Below are 23,758 nucleotides of genomic sequence, written 5' to 3'. Positions count from 1 at the left end.
GAGGACTCTGAGCCACGTGGTGGAATTCGTAGGGCGGATTCTGCCCAACTCTCCAATTTATACAGGGCCATTCGGGAAAGTGATTGCCTTTGGTCGTCTCTTCTTTCCCCCACTCCCCGGGGGGAAAATGCAACAGGAGAAAGCTGCCTTGTATTGGCTCAGGCCGTTGGGCCACCTTGCGCAGTACAGTGGTACCTCGAGTTAAGAACTTAATTCGTTCTGGAGGTCCATTCTTAACCTGAAACTGTTCTTAACCTGAAGCACCAGTTTGGTTAATGGGGCCTCCTGCAGCTGCTGCTGCTGCACAATTTCTGTTCTCATCTTGAAGCAAAGTTCTTAACCCGAGGTAATATTTCTGGGTTAGCAGAGTCCGTAACCTGTAACCCGAGGTACCACTGTACTGGTCTACACTACTGGCAGCGGCTCCTCAGAGTTCGAGGACGAAGTGTTTTCCCAGCCCAACGTGAATTCGCAACAATTGAACCAGGGACCTCTACCACAGGAACGCCTCCTGAGAGCCAGGGATGGCAACTTGACAAATATTGTGGGGGGCTTAGGTAAGCCCCGCCCCACCTAATGAATCACATGATGCAGCACACGCCCACCATTTGAATGGCAATGCCCATCAACTTGGGAAGAGTGCAAAGGGATCTCAGCCCCTAGGAGTTGGTTCCTGTGCTGAGAGCTCACCCCTCAAAGTTCTGAGTTGCACCACCTATTAATACAAAGCTGCAAGGATAGTAGCAGAGCTTAGCCAAGATTGTCAAGCCCTGGCACTTATAAATCTGTCTGCCCCTTACCACCCCTGTAGCAGTGAGGGTTAAATGCTGCATTTGATCTCTAGTACAAGATGTGCTTGACTTCTGACCTTCAAATGCCATCAAGTAACTACTAGACTAGTAACTAGAGGGTTCCATGCCTGTGGAATAAAAACAACAAAGACTGCTGCGCTTTCAACTCTGGCCTGGGAACCCAACTCTGGCACACCTCAAAAAAACCAGTCTTGTCCCCAACCTTGAGTAGACTGGGGAAGATTGCAGGCTGCCTTGTTGAGGAAGATCTGAATAAGCAGTTGTGCAATGCATGCTGTGATCCACAAATTGCTTAAATCCAGCTGTTTGCATTTAAACTAACGGGCCTTTTGATTTTAACAGTAGACAGACCTGAAGTGCAAGAAAGTCAGTTTGAGCATTAGTGATATGGTTAATTGCTGGGAATAAATGTAAGCTCTTCTGCTTTGCACTAAATTAGCCTCTACGGTTGGAAGTGGGATAATATTGGCCAGGATAGATTGCTCCCAGAATGTTAGGCTTGACACAAACAGACCAATGCTTTTAAAGGTGTTGTGCGGTGCAAGACTGGTTATTTTCAGTGTAAGCAATTTGTAATCTCATGAAGTAAAACCTCTTCAGAGCCAATGGGATTTTATTCTTTATCTATACTATAATCACCAACACAGACTGTACAAAGCAATATACAGGGAAGAACAAGGTAGTATATACATGTGCCTGAAGGCGAAATGCTAAGCTCAGCCACACCCTTACATTTTAAGAGGTGTTTCAGCAATGAGTCCCTTTGGAAAGCCCTGTGTGTTATGTTTCAAAACCATCCCATCCTGAATACTCTTGCAAAAGCTCCACCTCCTACATATTTCCGTGGCTTTGCACTGAGGGGACCACAGTGAGTGTGCTTTTACAAAAGTTGCACTACTAAACATTATTCTATGCACTAATACCTGGTCACAATGCAAATGCCAGTAATTATAGTGACTCCCCTGCTGTAGGAGAGTTGTGGCTCATGATGTAAAATGAAGTCAAAGGCAGAATAGATTAAGTTGATTTTTACAGTGTGGCCTATCAACATGATGTGAGTTACCACATTAAGACTAAGTAGCCACAGATTATATGCATTTCTATGCTGACTACATATTGCTGTGATTGGCTCTCATAATCGGCATAACATCCCATGCAACGGCCAGTTTACTTCTCCGTGTTGTGGAAAGTCCTAAATGGCTTTTTGCAGCTATCTCTGGCTCTCGTGCTATAAAAATCAATGGGTAAATCAGTAGGGTGTAGTTTCTTAGGAATTGCACTGCATTTGGAAATATATATGATGGGCCTTGAGTACCAGTTACCATGTGGGTATATCTCCCAATCAGGTTTTACTCTTATCCCTCAGCCTAATGCAATCAGCTGCTAAGGACAGGAAACAGATTCAATGTGCAGGAATTGGCAAAATGCCTTTCCTGCAGCAGCTGAGAATATCTTCTGCAAAAATCTACAGAACCACATCATTTCTTGTTGCCACCCTCTAATGAGCATGTACAGTCAGCCCACGAGCAGGTAAGACTGGTTTGATATGTGTGTGGCAGACACAGACTCGTCCCCAGATGTTTCCCAACTTCTTTCCTCTTTTGTGTCAGGAGCCAAAAGTGGTGTGCTGAACAAGGTGAAGATACTTAGCTGGACCTTCAGTTCCGAAGTTATGTGTAGATCATGTTCCAAGGGCACTGAGAATGTGTCATGTCCATCATCAGTGGCACCAAAATACTCATTTTCATTATTATTCCCTTGGGGATTGCTAGGACTTGGCACCATGTAGTACAAGTGTGAAGAAGCCTGGGTGTCCCTTTCTGTCTGGTGCAGCTGAGTACTATCTAGGAGAGGGCTACTGCTACGTGTTTCCAGGGGTATCTCAGACAGGACTTCCAGCAGGCAAGTCAAAGGTGTGTCCTCTAAAGTTTTGTTGCAGAAGAAAGCATTCACCTGGAAGATGGGAAGGAAGCAGCATCAGAAACACAAAAATGTCCCTGGGCTTCACCCTCTCCAATCTATAGTGTGGAGGTAAATGTGTACATGCATACTTATCTCTGTGTACATGTTAACACTCCTATTACAAAATACCTGGGGGCACATATTTGCCATCCTAACTTCAGACAGAAAATCTCCCTGGAGAGAGGATAGCTGACAGAAGCAACATCAGCATGAGATTTTGTTATGGGAATTAATGCAATTCTGCTGGAAACTATAAGAAATAAGGCAGAGAGAAATGTCAGTTTCATGGTTCTGTATTTATAGCCCTCTTTGTCACTGTTAGATACTCTATTTTGGTGTATTCTGACTCGCCACGTTAAAATGACTCTTAATGCTGCTTCAGACAAAGTATGCTGCCTCTTAAACTTCCACTATGACAACATTTACAAATCACAATTCAGGATTTATAAATCTGCATCAAGGAAAAGACTAATCAAGAAAAAGACCTAACAAGGAAAAGACATGATGTTTTCATGTCAGTCATGAAGCCTTGCAAACTTGAAGCAGGCTCCCATCAAAACAGAACTGAAAGACAGTAAGGCAGCCATACTGTTCATCACCTTTAAAAATGATTACTCTGGTCTCCTGTCCTATCCACCAACAACATTGGTGTTGGTGCCTGTATGGAAGAGGAAGACCTCACCTGGTGCTTTCCATTGTCCTCAAGGAATCCATCCAGGACGTGGTGAAGGTCTGGGATGGGCGGCCAGAGCTTTTGTTTCAGACTGCTTAACAAGGAACAATGAGCATGTGAAATTCAGGGAGCCCAGCTGATCTCAATAGAAGCTAATCTGCCTCTATCACAGCCCCATCCCACACAGTGTGTGTTTTTTGTTTTGGTCTTACACAGGGGTCAGCAACCTTTTTCAGCCATGGGCTGGTCCACTGTCCCTCAGACCATGTGGTGGGCCGGATTATATGGGGGGGGGGGTAATGAACGAATTACTATGCCCCACAAATAACCCAGAGACACATTTTAAATAAAAGCACACATTCTACTCATGTAAAAACACCAGGCAGGTCCCAAAAATAACCCAGAGATGCATTTTAAATAAAAGCACACATTCTACTCATAAAAGCATGTTGATTCCCAGACCATCTGTGGGCCGGATTGAGAAGGTGATTGGGCCACATCCAGTCCCCAGGCCTTAGGTTTCCTACTCCTGGTCTTACATCAACCCCAGCCCACCCCAACCCTGAGCAATTTGAAAGAACCCTACTATTGTAGCTAATAGTAGCCTAATCATGGCACCACCGGTGGAGTGAGGTGAGCTTTCAATGTTGAGGGTGATAGCTGGGGAGGGGAGTTAATTCTCCCCAGCTTTAAACCTCCTCCCCCAGTGGAACCTCCTCTGCAATTAGGTTTGAACAAAGTCTACTACTAGACTAGAGCTAATGGAGGGCTTTTTTCATGCCTAATTGCATCAGGGGAGGGACATTTTGCAAATAGGAATGGAAAAAGTTCTCTCTTGGCTCCAATAGGAGACTTTGCTCAAACCTAATTGTTGCAGGATATGTGTATGTGAGTGAACTTCCTGGGTGCATGTGTACAAATTTGCTTTCCAGCTGCACTCTAGAAAGATATCTCTGATGTGGGAGGCAGGGGAGCAAAAATGGTTTTTTCCAAGCCTAATTGCTGGTGAAGGTGGGAGTGTGTGTGTTTACTATACATTCATGTGCATGGTTGTGATTATTGTCTGTGCATGGTGTCCATAACAGTTTCTCCAATTTGCAACTAGCTCCCAAAATAAAACTAAGTATTGAAGGTGAATGCTAGATGATGTAAATTTACCTGTGAATGGACAGGAAGATGCAGCCCAACCCCAATACAAGCCCTGCACAGAGCAACAGAGCAGGTGTCACATTTAAGATGGTTGAACCTAGGGAAGATACAAAGGTGAAGCTGTGTTACCAAACTATGTCAGCTCTTTACTAAATGCCCATTTGGGCCTCAGGGGATGCAGAGGTACGCATAACCCTAAATGTTTTGTGAATTTAAGTTTGGCCTCTTTGAGGGGCAGTATTTCAACATGAGTAGGAAAATGAGAGTACCCCTAAACATTTCTTTTTAGGAAAAAACACTGCCTGTATCCAACCCTACATTTCTATTTGTGGTCTCTTACCTGAATCAGGTGGGACATCAGTGCACACATGTTCTGACCACACACTCCAGTTCCCTTGGAACTTCTGTCCATCTGGCTGAGCACGAAGCTGAAGGCAGCAGTGGCCCCCAGCTGCCAGATGAATTTCACTGCTGTTTGAGTACTGCACCTGCAGAGTCTGCCCAGAGAATAGCCCCATTAGGTGTGCTTAGCTGGTTAGATTCACATCCAGAACCTAGAGCAGTTGTGCTATCTGGGTCAGAGTTGTGAGACTGCTTTTGCTCTGTATTTGCTGGTCCTCAAGCATCACTCATCTGATCCCAGTACAAACTTCTAACATGGGTCTCTCTCTCACACTCACTCCCCCACTTTGTGAAAGGCTTTGTTTGTGTTGAAAAACTGGAGGATGTAGCATCTTTAAGTCCCTTTGTTTAAACTTTTCCCATCTGGCTGAATGCCTTGAATTCATAAGCCAGATATGGCAGTATGGCATGTGACACTGCCCTTGAAGATGGTCCACAAATTGCAACTAGTGCAAAAAAAAAAAAAAAAAAAGCAGCATCTCTTGATTTTATCATGAACTTGCCAGAATTCCTGCTGCCAGAAGACAGCTCTACAAGGGCTGAGGGCAATTGTATCAGAAAGTTCACAAACCTCTGGAAAAGCCTGGCATGTTGATCAAAGGCTTTTTAATGACAAAATGGAGCAGTGGAATTATAAAAGATAATTGACCTGGGTTGCTTCCAGACAACCTGTTCATTTAGCATTCTCTCTGAATTGTTTACAGCAAGTATCTTCAACCTTATCAGACTCAGATCCACTTTTAACCCCAAAATGCATTTGAGAACCCATTTCTTAATCTTTTGCCATATATCTTCATGGTTGGAGTGCTCTTGTTGTGGCCCACCTTAGATCAGTCCATTGTCAACTAAAGCAGCCTTTCTCAACCTTGAGTCCCCAGATGTTCTTGAACTACAACTCCCCTCATCCCTGACCATTGGCCACACTGGCTAGGAATCATAGGAATTGTAGTTCAACATCTTTGAGAACATTGAGAAAGGCTGAACCGCAGGGTCCTGACCTAGCAGTTGAAGATCAGTGATTTACATGAAGGTTAGATGATATTAGCTATTTATTGAATATTCATCCCAATTTGTTTGCAGAGAGGTCAGATGACACTGTATCAAACAACTGTTAGCCCACCCTTTCCAGCACACCAAATTCACTTGAACTGTGCAACTTGATTTTGCCAGTATGTGATTGCATCTCACCCCAAAACGCTGAACAGTCTGGAGGAACTGAGTGAAAGACCAGGGGCACCATAGACTGGAAGATGGAAGTTTGGGCCCTGTTAGGTGAGGCAGGATCAGGTGAGCTCCTTGATATATAATTGGCTACTTCAGAAGAACTGGGTCAGAACCCCATAGCCACTCTATCTGAGCTGCAAAAATAACATGTTCTATAAAAGCTGTTTTATAGCCTTAGCTCTTTTCTGTGGTCTCACATGCCTCAGGACATGTATAAACAGAGATCAGTTTGGTGACTGAACATTCCAACAATGACACACATCCCTTCAGCTTGTGCTTGTCTCCTAGACCAATGGTGATGGCTGGGGGTGTCATGCTATTGACACTGATTCATTGCCTTTCACTGAACTCATTACATTTTGTCTATAGCTTAAAAGTGAGGAGCCCAGCACTGCACACAGTAATCCAGATGAGGTCCTGGTGCAAAATAAAGTGGAGCTATTGTTTCTCATTTTGGAAACTATGGCTCTATTAATGCAGCCTGCAACTGGATTAGCCTTTCTTTCCTTTCCTTTTTTCAGCTGCTGCCAGGGAGTGTTTCCTGGGGAAAGCTATGTGTTTTTACCAAAGGCACTTCCCTTATGTTTCCAGTTGTGCTCTAGTACTGAAAGGGGGGGAAAGGGTATCTAATGCAACAGATGTGTGGTCCTAATACTCTCTCATGTATTTCTCATACATTTATATATTACCTTCCATTTTGAGATGTCTTGCACTGCATACTGTATCTGATACACCATATGTTCAGCTAACTCTTCCAGTGGTGGTGCCCACTCCAGCTTTAGCACACCTCTGTCTACAGTGACTTGCAGGATGCTTGGTGGAGCAGTGAGTACTGTAATCAGAGGGAGAGAGATGGCTGGTCAAGTCAGCTCAGTTTGCAGAAGCGGCAGAGGCCCAATGCAGTGCAAACAGCACTATACACCGCCTGATGCTCCTGCTCTTCAGGACAGTTTGCTACCCCCAAAATGCAGACTGACAGCAGCCATGGTGCCGTGGCCCAAACATGTTGGAGATTCTTACCAACATGGTGCAGTTGGAATGGCTCTTTCAAGTAGTTGACTTCTTGCTGTCCCTGGCTGAGAATCACCAGGACAGAGATATAACTTGTGTTGCTAGGCTGGAAGGTGCATATCTGGTTATGGCGGTCATAGTGGGGCTTAATCTCCTCTTCTTTCCCCTCACACTTCTGCCAGGTTTGCATTCTGGAAACCAAGAGTCAGGATGGAGTCAGCTATATCAACAGAAGCTATGTCTACCCAGAGGCATTATCTTGTAAACAGGTCATTTGAAGCTCATTTTTTCTTTTTGCATGTATGGTTGGCTCACAAATGCCCGCACACTCCAGTTTCCTCCCAGTCAATAGATTCATTGCTATTTTGGTGCTTGCTGTATGCATTAATGGGCAGAGCCTGATGAAAAATACCCAGGATTTCTTTTTTGTCTCTCCTCTCAATCATTCTTCCTCCTCTGCCTCCACTACCTTTTTATTTCTTACACAGGTACTTGCGTACACATCTTTAAAAAAGAAAGTCCCTGGACATGTTCAAGACCACATAGGCAAAAGTGACCCACCTCATTTCCCTGCTTGGTATGGGGTTGGACTAGATGATATGAATATTTGGGGGGCAGCCTTGGGTGACTTCAGAGACAATGCTGATTCAGAGCTTTGCCTATTGTGGACATGTGAGAGTTGAGGGGGTGGCAGGGGTATTTTGGAGGATGAACGGTGGACACCAGCAATCATAACTACGGCAGCAGGACAGCCCAGGATTTGGGGGCGGGGTGTTGTTGTGTCACCTTGAATTTCTGCTGTTCTCTTCTGCCCAGTACAATATGCTTTGAGAGGGGCCATGTTCTGTGGTCTCCCACTTCCACCAACAGCGCAATTGGCGTAGGTCAGGAGTGAAGCACTGCAGGCCAATTTCCTCTTGGCAGAACAGAGAGTGAGAGGAATCAGGAGTAAGACAGCATCTTTTAAATACAATGTGGAATTGTCATAAGAATTCTAAGGTGTCATAAATAAAACTTAAGTACATAAACCACATGCCTGAGATATTTCAGACCCCAAATATTTCTCTGCAGAAGGAAATACTGTGGAAAAACCTTCCCCAATGGTTCTTTTCACTTACAAATCCTTCAAATTCACTCAAAAGAGACACTTTGTTTATGAATAGGGGAGAGGTCTGTGACAATGGTTTCAGAAACTAGGGTACATACTATTTCACAAGATGGCCCCAACTGGCAAAGATAATGCAAGTCAGCAAGCATTATCAGGTATCTTGAGAAACAGGAGACAAGCCAAACTCTCAAATTTATGTTGTAGACCGCCTGTTTCTGTGACGGTTGTATGATGCTTTTGGGTGGTCTTTGGCTAAGGGGTCGTGCAATTTCTAAAGCCTTTAAAAGCTGTTATACACTTTTGTTCTAGGTCCTTACCTTCCTGCAGCGGGATAGGGGTGGGGGACTCTGTTGCAACAGTGAAGAGCTTGCTTGCTTGCTTGCTTGCTTGCTTGCTTGCTTGCTTGCTACTGGTTCCTGCCTCTACCCATTTCTTCCCAAACCAGTCCTCTGCCGCTACACCACCCTGCCTTCATAGACAACACATGGACATCCTCTGCACCCTCACATTAAAGACAGATCCTGACCTTCACCTGGCCACTGTGGCACACCCAAGATGGATGGCCTTTTCCTCCCTCTCAGTCTGCTCCTCTTTCCTCAGGCCCCTGATCTTAAAAGGAGCTGCCCAGATCTCCTTGGGGAGGAAGAGTGGGATAGAAATCTAATGAAAAACTTTATTGGGTCAAAATACAGATTACAACAGCAGTGAGATTTACCTTCCTCTGAGGAAGTCAGTGAAGATTGAATTAGATACTCCTATTGCTCTTCATCTCTTATTTTGCAAGGGAGATGTATGCTGTTTTAATTAGTCCAGGTGCTTATTACCTTTCATAATTCAACAAGCATCTCCTGGAAGCATTTCATATATTACCTTTCATAGTTTAATAAGCATTTCTTTTTTGTGATTGGCATATTCTGGTGTTTGCTCTTTATTGTAAAGCAATAAAGCTTTGAAGATTTAACAAGTGCTTCTTGGAAGCATTTCATATTACCTAGTGTAACCACATAAAAACTGGTAGTGTCTGCAGGATCAGCCCAGTAGTCCATCTAAGACAGCAACCTGTTCCCATAGTGGCCAACCAGATGCCTGTGGGGAACCCACAAGCAGGACCTGGGCCAAAGAGGCCTCTCCCCTCCTGTGGTTTCCAGCCACTGCTATTCAGAAGCATTGTTGCGTCCAACTGTGGAGGCAGAGCATAGCCGTCATTGACCGCCTTACCCGCCATTAATTTGCCTAACCCTCTTTTAAAACCACCCTTGCATCCTGTGGAAGTGAGTTTAATTGTTTGGGTTAGCTGCCATTGTGGCAATTGGGCATGTGATTGGTTGCTGCAGCAAAGGTTGCTTTGGATTGCCTTTTGTGTGGCAATTGGGTGTACGATTGCTGGCTACTGTTGGTGAGCAGGCAGACAGACACTTGTTTGCTTTAAACAACTCTGTGCCACCTTCCCCCATTTTCTTAATTTGGAGTCCCTCAAAATAGGGGGCGTCTTATACATGGGGGCATGTTATACATGGAAAAATATGGTATGTAACTCTTGTAAGAATGCCATTTCCGCAGCTCGAAGTGGTTGAGTGGGCATATATGGGGTATGGCAATCTTGCAAGTAAACTGATCCCAAGCTGCTAAGGGCTTTATAGACTAACAGTAACGCTTTGGACTTGGCCTGGCAGCAAATTGGCTACCAGTGCAGATCTCTCTGAGGAGAGTTTCCTGCCAGCAATTGTACCACAGCACTCTGTACTAACTGTAGCTTCTGAATTAAGCACAAGGGAGGCCCCACATAGAGTGCAATATGGAATTCCAGTCTTGAAGTAACCAGTATATTAACTACTGTGACCAAGCTTTCCCAGTCAAGGAATGGTCACACCTGCTATTCCAATTGCAGCTGATAAAAGGCACTTCTAGCCATTGGGGCTACCTGGACTCCCAGTGACAAAGCTAGATTGAGAAGAACCCACAGACTGTGAACTTGCTCCTCCAGGGGGAATGCAACCCCATCCAGGGTAGGCAATTAACATGAGAACCACTCACCCACAGTGCTTTCATCTTGCCAGGATTCAACCTCAACTCCCCCTTGCCCTGTATCCGTTTCACCTCTACATCTAGGCACTACTCCAAATAAGTTATTATGGAGAAACAGAGCTATATAGAAAGAATAACTAAACCATGTATCCTAAAGACACTACAGTCTCCAATGTCCCTCATTCTGAGGAAACCAAACCCCGGCTAAGCACCTGAAACAACTTGAAACTCACACTGCTTGGAGACTGGGGTGGCGTGTAACAATATGTATGCAGTTATAGTGCATTGTTTGAAAGTAATGCAACTAAGATCCCCATGACAACTGTTTACCAAACAACAGGACCCTTACCAGGGAGATGGGGTGTCTCTGCTAATACTACTGGAGACAATGGTCCCCAGAGCCCATCAAGAGAGAGGCCATCAGGCTTGGTGCGCACTTGGATGTGGTAGCAGTGCCCAGGGAGCAGGTCTCTGAGGCGGCATGTATGGCTGTTCTTCACTTCCATCTATGAGGGATGGAATCAGGCACATGTAAGGATTAGTGGAAGTAGTTTCCCCCGATAGCTCATCTGTTTGCAAATTGTTTAACAATAAGTGCTCATGAAAATTTAGCAACATTTTACTGCAAATTTATCCCCTTTTACGCTGCTTCATTTGCATAATACACACATTTTGGCAAAGGTGCTTTCCCTTATCTAATGCATTTTTGTATGCTATTTTCAGTAATATGTGCATTTGCAGGCACATTTCATCCTAGTATTTGTGTTTTTGTACACACTATTTGGCTGGAGAACTGCACTGCAAAATTCAGAGAATTCTGAATTTGGAAGGATGTCTGTGTTTTCATAGGATCATAGAATTGTAGAGTTCAAAGGTTTGTGTAGTGTTGCAGAATGTGCAAAATAAGTAGGCTCACCTATAAACGCAAATCGCATTGAACTGCTCCTTCACCCCTACTTGATAGCCACAGAGCTTGGTGTCCTGCTTAGAGTTTTAGACACAGCCAGCTGCCCTGCGGGTGTCATACACCAAAACTTCCCTTGCCCCATATAAGCCATACCCTGGATGGTGGCTCTGTGGAGCCTTCAGCACTGTAAAGAACCTCATAGGCCAAGAAGTCTGCATAGTGGAAAGGTGGGGGGGTCCAGGCTACGTGCAACTGTCGTGCCACTCCAGGCCACACCACTGTTACATTCATTGGTGGAGCAATCAGACCTAAGCATAGATAGACAATTGTGGGATTTACAAACGTAGATAGAAAACTATGGGATTTACAAACAAAGACAGATGAAGATATAATTTCAACACTTAAGTGGTGCAGTAAATATTACCATTGTTTCAATCTCTGAAGCAACAGTAAATCCCCAAGTAGTGTTCTAATAAATACATAATATGTGGATTTGTTACATTTCTCCTGTATATGCAGTATATTTACAGTGGAATGCTTCTCTGTGTGGTAGTCACAACTGGGAGTGCAGGAATCTGCAGAGGCAAGCAAGAATGCTGGGGACTTGGCTGTGTCTGCTGCAAGGTTGCTTTCTTGGGACTGCAGCACACAACAACAAAGCAGTAGAAAGGTGGGCTGCAGTTCTCCAGCAGGCAAGGGCAAGCTCTGGTGGTATGTCAATCTAGGCATCCGCATTCTGGCCGGATGCACTACTTCTTAGCCTCTAGGAAAAGGGCAGCCAAATGGACAGAGCCAAATGTAGAAATGAAAGTTTGCTAGAATTTGATGGTGTCACATCCTCAAGTGTGAAGCTTAAGTAGGTGTAACTTCATTTCTTATTTATGTGACCTCCACTTTGTCCACCCTTCCCTTTGCCTCTGGCTTTCCTCCTCATGCTCAGATTTTACTGTGAGATCCTTAGGGCAGGCTCTGCTCCCTAATCCACCAGCAAGAGTTGTTTGGCTGGCAGGTGCCAGTGCCCCACCCCTTTGAACTTCTTCCCAGGGAGATACATATGGCCTCATCCTCAGTACTGTTGGTTGTTGTTTGCCAGGCTGGGGGCTGGATTAGGCAGAGATGTCCCTTCACTCGGCTGTCCCCCTTTTGCCCTCCAAATGTGTGTGCAGACAGGAAGCTTGCTAATGGTATATCTGTGAGTGGTGGAATCCTGATGCAGTGATGGCTGTACCACTCAACAAGCCCTGCCAGTGGTGGGTGGGATTTAGGACCATGTCCTAAGGATGACACCTGAGATACATATTTTCAGGAGCCATCACATGTTTTGTGATTGTTAAGTGTTTGATAATTGTTTTTAATGTCACGCCACATTTCCTTGCTTCTCAAATCCAAAGGAAGGCTTACCAACAGACGCCACTGAGAGATCCTGAGAGCGAGTGGTGTGATTACTAATGGTGTCTAACACCTCGACGTGGAGTTCTGCAAAGAGCAGAATATCCTGATGGTTCCTGGGGAAGATGCAGACATGGCGCCAGCCTCCATCACTGTGCTTTGCTGACCGCAGAGTGCATTCTCGGCTTCTGTCTCTGTGGAGATGAAGAGAGTGGGCAGTGGGAAACCTCAAGGAGCTGCAGTATTCTTCTACTGGAAACCTTCAAGGCAGCCTGGACTATGGATCATAGCCATGTATAAAAACCTCTCACCCTTTGTATGTATAGAAGAAGCGCCGATATGCCCCTTCCACGCGTGCTGGTTCATCCCAAAAGCAAGTGAGATCCTCAAAGGTGCGAGAAAAGCAGAAGATGTCCTGAGCTGTTTTAGCCAATAGATCAGCCTCTGTGTGGGGAGAGAAAAAGAAAAGAAAAGAAAAGAAAAGAGAAGAGAAGCTTGCATAAGTCTTCAAGCTGAATAGGGCGATAATTGTAACCACAAATACCCAAAGTCATCTGGACTGTGAGATGAGAGGAAGCAAGCGCATGGCAAATAGAACTGTGGTCATAGAGATTAATACAAGTGTTTGTACAAGCACAAGCTGTAAGAAATGGCCAGTAAGTCACCACAGCCTGTCACGGGTTGTGCTTCTCTCCAGGGCTCCAGTCAGCTTGGAATAAGAGTTTTATAGCCATGCTCCAGTCTTTGGGGGTGGGGAAGTTTCAGAAGGGGAGAAGGCACCACTCCTGTAGGGCCTTTCTTCAGTGTGCTAAGAAAATCAGGTAGTGCATGATGTGAAATGCTTCTTCACTTTTGGACAGTTCCAGGCCAGATAGACCAATAGTTTGGCCTACTCTAATGAAACTTCTTATGTTTCTAGGAGCCTAACTACACACAATGAAACAAAATATTTTTTCCCCTTTCCAGTAGCACCTTAGAGACCAACTAAGTTTGTTATTGGTATGAGCTTTCGTGTGCATGCACACTTCTTCAGATACACTTAGTTGGTCTCTAAGGTGCTACTGGAAATAATTTTTTTTAAAAAAAATTGTTTTGACTATGGCAGACCAATACAACTACCTACCTGTAACTACACATGATGCTAATGGTTTCTCTAACATTGTTTTTTTTTAAAAAAAAATTGCAAGTGCCAAGCAGCAATGTTCAATGGGAACACAGCATGCTGGGGTGGTGGTGGTGAAATTTAAGCCTTCTCCCCTTAGTGATTACAACAAAATTTTCCCCCTACAGTTAGCCTTGTGTCAGGGAACTGACATTGGAGCCAGGAGTGGAGGCAGAGCTCCCAAGCGATGCCGGAGAAGGGGCAAGCAGGGAGAGAGGGAACTCTTCAGCTGGGGAAGGAAATCAGCGTAACACCAGGGATAAAGGGGAGCGGTGGGGGGAATCGGAGAGGGGTCTCCAGGACTCTTCGCTGGAGACCAGCGGGGAGAGCACTGGTCCTCCTCTGCCCACACCCACTCTGCGCAGAAGACTTCCACGCAGGGAAAGTAGGCGTAGACTTGGGGTCAAAGAGCTTTTGTGCTGGAAGAAGTTTAAGAAACGTCCACTCACGGATTCTGCTAGCGACTGAACAGCCACAAAGTGAAGGGCTGTCCAGGCAGGAAAGGTTTGACCAGGCTAACTAGCCAGGCAGGGTAGCAACTTACGCACGAGCAACCCCCATACATTCATTACACCTTGGGAGGGAGTGGGCAGGGCATAGATCCTGTTTGCCAACACAGGGGTGAGGTAGCTATGATAATGGGGAGGGAAGGAATATAAAATCAAATATCCTTATCAAATGCATGATAGAATTTCCAGAAGACACACTGCAGTGGAGAGAAATGTGTGTTAGGCTGTGTACACATCACTGGCTTGAAATGCAACTAGGTGGTTCTTTTTCTCAATTTGGTTCAAAGCAGGTGTGTGGGAAAATGCACCAAAACACAGTATTTATTTCATAACAAACCACAAGAGAGATACGGATTGTGGATAATGTGGGCTTTGCCACTTCCCAAACAAGCAGTGGGAGTATAATGATGACTGCAGAGCAAATGGGGTGAGGGGTTCATACAGTCTTAGAAGCTGACAAACTAGTTTCTGCTGAGGAGAACAGCTGATGATCTAGATAAAAGTTAGCCACAGGAAGGGATCAAATAATGTTAGTTAATTTTGAATTAAGTGGGTGTGGGGTGAGGTGCAAGAAGTTGCTCAATAAAGGTGGGGGGCTGGCTGTGGTTATTCAAAGTGCACCTCCACGCTCTCATTCTTTGGCACCAACCTGAATGTTTGGGTGCAGTTCTCTGAATAAGTACGTACCAGGTAACATGCAAAGACTCCGCCCTGCATCTTGGGGTGGGTGGGTGGGTGGGTGGTGCAGCCTGCAGTCACTGGCCCTGTTATGACCCCCTTCTGCCGTGAAGTTTAGTGGCTCATTAAAATGCTCCCCCCAACAGTATTAATTTTCTCTATATTGCAAGAATGAGGACCTGTTGTACTCCACCTCCTATTAGTTCAGCCAGCATGGCCAATGTTTAGGGCTGATGGGAGTTGTAGTCCAGCAACCTCTGGAGGGCCATAGGTTCCTCATCCCTTCTATAATGTATTTTCATTTTTGTACACCACACATCCATCTAACAGTACTGATTTTCATAACCCACAAATGCAAACGGTACTGACCCTACCTGTTGTCATTCTGTTTCTGTTTTTTTATGTGAACATCCATATTGGCAACACAGTTGTTTGAGTGGGTTGGGAAAGGATTAGGGAAAGGGGGAGCTAATGATTACCACCACCCCAAAGTATTTGCTGCCAGGAAGTGTTCACAAACATCCCAAAATAGCCATGTGGTTTTGTGGCAAACTTGGGGCGGGGGGGGGGGGGAGCAGCTTCCTGTCCCAGGGAGATAGAACTCCCAGTGAGAGTGGGAGGAAGCAAGATAAGGGAACAAACTACACATTATACGCAAATGTAATGAAAACAATGACTTTAAAAAAGCAGTCTCAAGACGCTAAGATTTTGAGTGGAGAAGTAACAGGGTTCATTAACCCATCCCCACGAAAATAATTCACTAGCTGCTTTCCCCTCCCACAGTGTTTCAGGAGTGTCTTATAAGGGTAAATATTGTATCTAGAATCCCAGTGAGAAAGGAAAGCAGGAGACTATGGGACATGCATTGACTGGAAACAAAGCAGTATAGGTTCACCATGACACTTTTGCAGGCAGAATCATGGGTAATGACAAATACACAATAAAAAGGACATCTGGAGGGAGCCCTAATTTTAAAAGATTTGAGAGGGAAACAAAGAAATCAAGGGGATCAATAATTCTGTAGGAACAAACAATGCAAGAAGGTAAAATGAATTATACCATCAGAATTAAGGGTTTGAGAAGTAACACTGCAGAACATAGGATATCTGTGAAATCTGAATACAGTGGTACCTCAGGTTAAGTACTTAATTCGTTCCGGAGGTCCGTACTTAACCTGAAACTGTTCTTAACCTGAAGCACCACTTTAGCTAATGGGGCCTCCTGCTGCCGCTGCGCCGCCGGAGCACGATTTCTGTTCTCATCCTGAAGCAAAGTTCTTAACCTGAAGCACTATTTCTGGGTTAGCAGAGTCTGTAACCTGAAGCGTATGTAACCTGAAGCATATGTTACCTGAAGTGTATGTAACCTGAGGTACCACTGTTATATATATATTTAGTCAATAATTTCACATCTTACCCTTAAACAATTTCAGGTTTATCATTCACGCTAAGTCAAAGAAGAATTTCTTTAGATTTTTGTTTCTGTCTTTGTAGTATTTCTAACAGTATCATATCCATCAGAAAAGCTGAAAAGATCCTATGAGCTATTCAAGTTTTGAACATAGACAGAACTTTTATGTTCTTTTTTATGTTCCTATCCCCCCACCCTTGTGCCCCCACAGAAGAAGGGAGGAAACACAACCACTCTATACAAAGGACAGTGAAGAATAAAGGGTGCTGGAAAAACAAACCTGAATTCTAGTTAGATCTTGTTTCTCCCTAATTGAGAGTTGTAGTGAGGAAAATTCTCATCATCTGGAAAGACTGCACTTAATAGCTGATCCTAGTAAAGAACTGCATTGATCTGGACACGAAACAATTTGGCGCTTTAGGTACCCACATTCACTTTGAGCCTTTGTAACCTATTCCATCTTTCCACATGTTCCTTGCTCTTCTGTTGACTGGTGGCCCTGAATAACGTACAGAGGAAACACTTTGGTGGAGGTGTGCAGGTAGATCTCCGAGGCTGTGACTATACCATACATGTTAAGCACAGGACTTTCCCCAAAGAATCCCGGGAACTGTAGTTTATCTCAACAGAGTTACAATTTTCAGCACTTATAGTTTTGGGATCTATAGTTCTCTGTGCTGGGCCTCATCCTGGCATAGGACATGAAAGGGTTTTCTCCTAACCCTCCTTCTGCAGCAGCCAAGGTGGAGCTTGATCCACGAGTATGGAAGAGCTTCATTTATTCCAAAGTTTCCTGATCCCACATGGTACAGTCCAGAGTTATGTTTTAATAAGGGCATGGTAGAGAATAGTTTGAAAAGAGTGTCTTCTTTCATCACTGCATTGTGAGAAGCCTTGCCTGATGACATCTGCATGCCACAGTGATCAAAAGCCTAGAGGGCATTTTTCATCAGAAATTGGAAACCCTAATCCAGGAAAGCTGGTTGTTGTGGTGCTCCCAGAAAGCCCCATCCCACCCCCTCTGCCCAGATGCCCTTCGTCCACAAGAATATTCACCTGCCTGGCTTTCCTAATGAAGTTTCTAGGGCCACAAAAAAAGTAACAAAAGCCATGCTTCATCCTCACCTTTTCCCCTAAACTAGAGCTTTCCAAATTGTGTCGTGACACATTAGTGTGTCGGCTGTAGCGCGTAGGTGTGTTCTGCTAATGTACCCCAAGCTCCTCCCAGGGCAGGAAAGGGGCTAGTTTAATCTCCGGTTTGCTAGTAAAACTGAATGACTGTGTTGTGAAATGACAAATGTCTAAAAAGTATGTCACCAACATGAAAAGTTTGGAAATCTCTGCCCTAAACCATGGACAGTAGTAGCAGTTTGTAATCTTACCTTCATCTGTGATGTAGACACAGTTCAGCACAGGCAAAGAGATGAGCAGGAGTATGGCAAGCAGTGGCCTCACCAAGCAGAGAGGAACTGCCATCCTACTAGAAGGTACATCCAGGATCAGACCCAAGTCAAAATCTTGTCCCTCCGCACTGCTGGTGTCGACAGTATATGCTCTGGCAGAACATTGGACACATGGATACATCAGTGGCCTGCACTCCTGCTGAGGTAGCAGACAGGGACTGCTTGGCTTTTTGTTCCAGTGAACGTAAGCTCTGAACCTTTGTTGCTGGACCTGTGCAAGGGAAGCTTATCTGGAAAGTGCCAGGCCAGCTGCTCAGGAAGCCTGGGTAAAGGCCTCCTCCAGTCCTGGGCCCCACCACTTCCCCAGCCTGAAACCACTGCGCCATGGCCTGCAAGAGTGGCAGCATTGGCTGGAGGCTGCTATGATCAGATAGGCAGTATGTCTTGCCCTTGTGGTGGTGGTTCTTAAGGACAGGGCCTTTGGGCAGGAAGCACTGGATGTCGTAGCAGACTGGCAGGAGCTGGCAGTGCTCTCAGAAGAATAGTCTGTGAATGTTGTGGGGTGGGTGCTCCAGGCAAATGAGGGTGGCTCTGGTCTGGGAATTCGTGTGTGGGGTAAGGGAGAAATTGCTCTGTGGTTGCACTTGCTAAATGGGAGAGTGGTATTGCACCCTCATGGTGCTTGTAGGCTTCCCAAGGGAGTGGGTAACGCTGTGGTCTAAACCACAAAGTCTCTTGGGCTTGCTGATTGGAAGGTCAGTGGTTTGAATCCACACGATGGGGTGAGCTCCTGTTCCTCTGTCCTAGCTTCTGCCAACCTAGCAATTCAAAAGCATACCACTGCAAGTAGATAAATCGGTACCACTGTGGCGGGAAGGTAAAAGGCGTTTCCTTGCACTCTGGTTTCCATCATGGTGTCCTGTTGTGCCACAAGCGGTTTAGCCATGCTGGCCACATGAGCCGGAAAGCTGTCTGTGAACAAATGCCGGCTCCCTTGGCCTGAAAGCGAGATAAGTGTCATAACCATATAGTCACCTTTGTCTGGACTTAACCGTCCAGGGGTCCTTTGCAGGCTTCCCATAGACATTCTGTTGGACACTGAGAGCAGAATGCTACACTTGATGCACCTTTTTTTCTCAGACCCAGCAAGGGGATGCCAATGTGATTAGCAAGTTTCTGTGACAGATATACACACACACCACTAGGTGCAGAGAGAGGTGGGTGGCAACTGTTATCAAGACTGTGGCCCTTCCAGCCACAATTCCTGTGATATTCCTCTTCCATGTGTGACAGTTAACATTAAGAAAACAACTCTTGATGGAACCAGTGGGAGAAAACAGTCAACAGGCACTCACATCCACAAGTTGTGAGGAGCATCTGGGAATGAGGCCCCAAGCAAATCTTCAAGCAGCGGATGGGTACTGGGACCACCCCTCATTTGCTCCACCACAACATGTAACTCAAGGACCAGATCACTAAAAGTGCCTTCAGGCTGTCACTATTTTGTGGGACGGATTCAAGCACACACCGGAACAAAAGGTTTGTGCAATTAAAGTGGATTTAAAAACTGTTGCCGTAACACTTTAAAAACAAAGGACTCTTTGGATTTAGGAAAGTGATAGGATGACAGGATATTGAAATGTATGGGATGAACAAACAATAGTCAGGAAGATGACTAAACACCCCGCAAGCAAATCAGGATGCTTGCTGGATGTCTGCTCATTATAATATAACTGCCTAATAAATAAGAATCCTTTATAAAGCCAGCATTTGGTAGTTTAGTCCTCACAGAGCTACAAATCCCAGGATGCTTAAGAAACTAGTTTCCAGGATTCTTTGTGGAGAAGCCATGTGCTATAAACGCATAGTGTGGCCTAACCACCACATAAGCTTTTGCACGCTAATCAGGATGAATGCTGAATAAAAGGTGGTTTGGAGCAACCCATAAAAGCTACTTAAGATACTCCTTTGGCAAAGTACCAAGTTAAAGACAGTGTTTGCTCTTCCTGGCTAAATGAGTAGCAGAATACACTCATGTCTCAATGCATTTGATCCGAGTAAAGTCCACCTGTTACCATAGATATGGCTGCTGGGACAACCATCGCTAAAGTGGACACCACAGAAGAGATTGTTGATTATAGCTAACCAAAGGCTCGAAGATAACAAACTAGAGGTCAAATGTGGGAGAGTGCAAATGTGGTGGAGAGGGTGAGAGAGAGAGGTGCTTTTCATTATATTTCTCAGGCATGAGGAAGTGTGCAACAGATCACAATTCAAGCAGTGAAGAAACTGTAAAGGCTAAAATAATCATACATTACTGAGCACCCAAGGAGAAACTGACAGGCAGACACCTTTTGCATTGCCCTCTTAGTGCCTGTCAAAGATGCTTCTTTTATAACAAGCCTTCCAAGTGTAAATCTTTGGTGTCATTTAGTATCAGTATCAGAACTGAATTGATTTTATATATGCCTTGTTGTTTTAAGAGTGGTTGGGGCAACCCAGCCTGATGGGTAAGAGGATTTATTATTATTAGTGTGTGCATATATAATTTTTATGTATGCAGATGTCAGCTGTTTTTATATATGCAGCTGTTCTGTGCATGTTTTTATTGTATTGTAATCACTTTGGAACATTCATAAATGAAATAATAACAACATTCAAAATCTGCACATGTTTGCAAGAGAAAAACACTCCACAATTTAAAAGTGATTCTTAAAACGATACCATGAAGGTCTTAACTATATTATTATTATTATTTGTTATATGCAAACTAGGAATAGCAGAGAATTTGATTTAGTTCACATCTAAAGGAGAGCTTACCTATGCAAACCAAAACACAGCCGTCCTTAGTGCAAACACATGTTATGAAACCCTAACATCTTTTTTTTTAGAACATAAAACTAACTTTGGGAAATTTTTTAATAGAGAATGAGGAAGCTGCCCCAACCCTTCCCTCAGCGACCATTTCTCTACTTCAACTTCCCTCCCTGTGGCTTTTCTCCACACAGAGTTCAAAACATGGATAAACACAAAACTGTGCCCTCAAGCAATCAAGCAAATGTTTGTAGCAATGCCTCACTCTTGATACTGCTGGGAAATGCTGATGCAGTTTGTACCAAAACCTGGTTGGAACACTATTTATTTAGTGCTCCATAACAGTTTTTAACTACAGAAAAATGAATTTATTGCTTAAGAGAATCTTCCTTCCCTGCAACATTCTGCATGATTATTGGTCGCTGCATGTGCATGGAATAGCTGTTTCAAGTTTCAATTCTCATAAATTCTGCACATTCCCTTCCATATCCTATAACTGGTTGCCCATGAGCAGAAAGCACTATTTTGTAGATAGCACCAGTATACCAAATACTAATCCCATGGAGCTGAATGTGCCAAATATGGTTGTGGATTTGACAGTCCAAAGATGGCCTACTCAGAAAATCACCATCTTATTTATTTGTAAGTGGAAATATTTGTCACACACATGGTAGCTAAACTAAGATGTCTCATAAAGAAATATAAAAAGAGATTTGAATGACATGGTGGCATGACCTCACAAGGGCTCTCGTGGTTTACTCTCAGGTAACGGAAACACACCACCTGGAATGGTGACATTTTTTCCTGAAGGAGAAGGGATCAGGGATCCATAACTCGCTTGTTGCCTTGGCAACACTTACAGACGCAGAACCCTTTGGGCATATTTCTGTGAACTTGTACCGCCCTGGCAAACTGGGTTAAATCCGATTACTTTGCCAATGAGTTATTTCTTGATTCAGTTGGGCCTCATTTTTTCACGCCCTTCCCTGTTCTTACCAAAACAGTTTGTAAGCAATGTCTGGAGTGGAGCCAGCATTCCCTGCAGGGCAAAGGCCTACACTGAATTCTCTGGTAAATAATATGCAAACAGTACTGACCGCTAGTATTTGAAGGGGGGGGGGGGACTGCCTCCTACAGCAGAGTGGGAGAAGTAGCCCTTTATGGCTGTTAAAATGGCTGCCAAAGTTACTGAGAGGCACATACAAAAATAAACAGTTTATATTCATTTGTAAGAGGATGGAGGCTAGAGAGTACCTCTTGATTTCTGTTAAAACACAAGGAAGGTTGTCATACCCCATTTCACAACTTCATCCTTTTTATGCATCCTTTATTATGTACAAATCTAATGCAGAGGCCACATAGAACCGCTAGAGGCCTATACAGTCATGTACTGCTAATTTTGCACCTGTCTGAAAGCATATGTTCCATAGGTTAGATCCACCACACAGCAAAACTGATTGCTCTCCTCGGTGACATTCCCATTTCCATGCAATGCTAGAATTGCTTCCATGGGATTCTAGGAGACTTCCAAAGCAACTCTTTGAAGTTCAGCTCCTATTCCCCTACCAATTTCCTTTGTTTCATACATGGGCATTTCCGGACTATCACTATTTTGTGAGTGAGAGTTAACTGCGTATCGGCAAAGTTAAGATTTAAGAATTAAAGTGGATTCGTCACTCTTGCACAAGAAACTCACTTAAAAAACACACGACAAAGCCACATACCCCTGCACAAAAAAACATTCGCTTTTTTCAGTAAGGAAAGTGGCATGAAAATGCACTAGAAAATGTGTAACAACAACTGCTTGACCTAATATCATATAATCTCCCTGCAAACAAATCAGAATGAATGCTCTATAAACAGCCAACATCATAAAACCTCCCTGAAAACTTTGTGTAAACAAATCAGGATGAAGGCTCAATAAAAAGATTTGGAAACCTTATTCTGTGGCATCCTATAATGACGACAAGAGACTTGCATTTCTCAGCCAGCAACTGATCTTACAACATGTGGACTGTGCCAGATCATTGAGGGGACAGTTGTGTCTGCTTCCATGAACAATCCCTGTCCACAATGTTCTGCCCGGTGAAAAAAACTCCTCATGGTATTTGTTGAAAAGCAAATGTTTGGAGAAGCACCCAGGTGACATTATATGCATAGGAAGCTGCCTTATATTAAGGCTGTGTGCACACTCCCATTCACTCTGCATCCACTGAGCTCCCACTGCTTATTTGGGAAGTGGTGTACACACAACATTAGCCACAATCCAGATCTATCCTGTTGTTGTTTTTAATAGAATACTGTGTTTTCCCCCCAAACCAGCTTTGATCTGAATTGAGAAAAAGAACCACCTAGCTGTGTTTAAGCCAATAATGTGCACACAACCCATATTTGATTATTTGTTCATCTAGATTTTCTCTTTCAAATTACAGCAGCTCCCCGGGGTCTTAGGAAGATGTACAGTGGTGCCCCGCAAGACGAACGCCTCGCAAGATGAAAAACCCGCTAGACGAAAGGGTTTTCCGTTTTGGAGGCGCTTCGTAAAACGAATTCCCCTATGGGGTCGCTTCGCAAGACGAAAAAAATCTTGCATCCCCCCGCGGGTTTTTTTCGCTTTTTTCGCCCTTTTCTTAAGCCGCTAAGCCGCTTATCAGCTGTTCCGCTGATAAGCCGCTTAACAGCTGATCACTGGAAGCCGCTTGACAGCTGTAGCGCTAATCCGCTAAGCTGTCAATGGGCTTGCTTCGCAAGACGAAAAAACCGCTATACGAAGAGCCTCACGGAACGGATTAATTTCGTCTTGCAAGGCACCACTGTATTTCCCATTGCCTGCTATCTGATCCTTCTAACTGAAATGCCTAGGGACTGAACCGAGAACTTTCTAGCATGCATGTGACTGCTCTGAGCTTTGGTCCCTCCTGTCATATAACGTGTCACTTGAATGCTTGTACACAAGGAGGGCCTTGGTAGGTTAAACCAAGGGTATATCTAGTCCTGTGCAATGCTTCTTTTGCATGAACGCATTCTCTTAGTTTTAGAAGCAGGCTTAATTGGAATCAGCACACGCACGGGCCTGCTAGACAAGGAGCAGGAGGAAGTTGCCAAAACGGGAGAAAAAGA

At 44.4% G+C, this 23,758-nt stretch overlaps 1 protein-coding gene and 1 long non-coding RNA gene across 5 annotated transcripts; one reads left to right on the top strand and one right to left on the bottom strand.

The window, feature by feature from the left end:
• Positions 1-1,407: 1,407 nt before the first annotated feature.
• Positions 1,408-18,644, bottom strand: MPL (MPL proto-oncogene, thrombopoietin receptor). Of its 2 annotated transcripts, none has more exons than XM_083742247.1 (12): positions 17,804-18,644; positions 12,974-13,106; positions 12,675-12,856; positions 11,427-11,581; positions 10,716-10,872; positions 8,020-8,149; positions 7,243-7,424; positions 6,912-7,054; positions 4,937-5,093; positions 4,606-4,693; positions 3,457-3,541; positions 1,408-2,765 (listed from the first exon to the last, which is right to left on the bottom strand). In XM_083742247.1, exons 1-12 carry the CDS (start codon positions 18,003-18,005, stop codon positions 2,328-2,330), a joined length of 2,052 nt encoding a protein of 683 aa, XP_083598373.1. In that variant the 5' UTR covers positions 18,006-18,644; the 3' UTR covers positions 1,408-2,327. The 2 variants fall into 2 exon arrangements, with proteins under 2 accessions (XP_083598373.1, XP_083598374.1); XM_083742248.1 differs by having other exon boundaries at positions 3,457-3,538; positions 17,804-18,641.
• LOC310846178 lies at positions 2,204-11,934 on the top strand. 3 transcript variants are annotated; one of them, XR_014565179.1, is made up of 5 exons: positions 2,204-2,342; positions 6,079-6,285; positions 7,416-7,502; positions 10,230-10,347; positions 11,827-11,934. It is a non-coding gene; the product is annotated as an uncharacterized lncRNA (long non-coding RNA). The 3 variants fall into 3 exon arrangements; XR_014565180.1 differs by lacking the exon at positions 11,827-11,934 and having other exon boundaries at positions 10,230-10,709; XR_014565181.1 differs by lacking the exons at positions 10,230-10,347; positions 11,827-11,934 and having other exon boundaries at positions 7,416-7,999.
• Positions 18,645-23,758: the final 5,114 nt, after the last annotated feature.

The sequence above is a fragment of the Podarcis gaigeae genome (genome assembly GCF_964106915.1).
Source record: "Podarcis gaigeae genome assembly, chromosome: 6".
NCBI classification, from domain to species: Eukaryota; Metazoa; Chordata; class Lepidosauria; order Squamata; family Lacertidae; genus Podarcis; species Podarcis gaigeae.
This window is presented reverse-complemented; position numbering and strand designations above follow the sequence as displayed.

What these genes read in the sequence shown, in the direction of transcription:
- MPL (XM_083742247.1), bottom strand. Translation starts at nt 18,005, where the DNA reads ATGTATCCATGTGTCCAATGTTCTGCCAGAGCATATACTGTCGACACC. An exon ending in TCTCTCAGTGGCGTCTGTTG is followed by an intron (nt 11,582 to 12,674) that starts GTAAGCCTTCCT and finishes ATCTATGCTTAG; the next exon opens with GTCTGATTGCTCCACCAATG. An exon ending in ATCTTCCTGTCCATTCACAG is followed by an intron (nt 3,542 to 4,605) that starts GTAAATTTACAT and finishes TTCCTTGTTAAG; the next exon opens with CAGTCTGAAACAAAAGCTCT.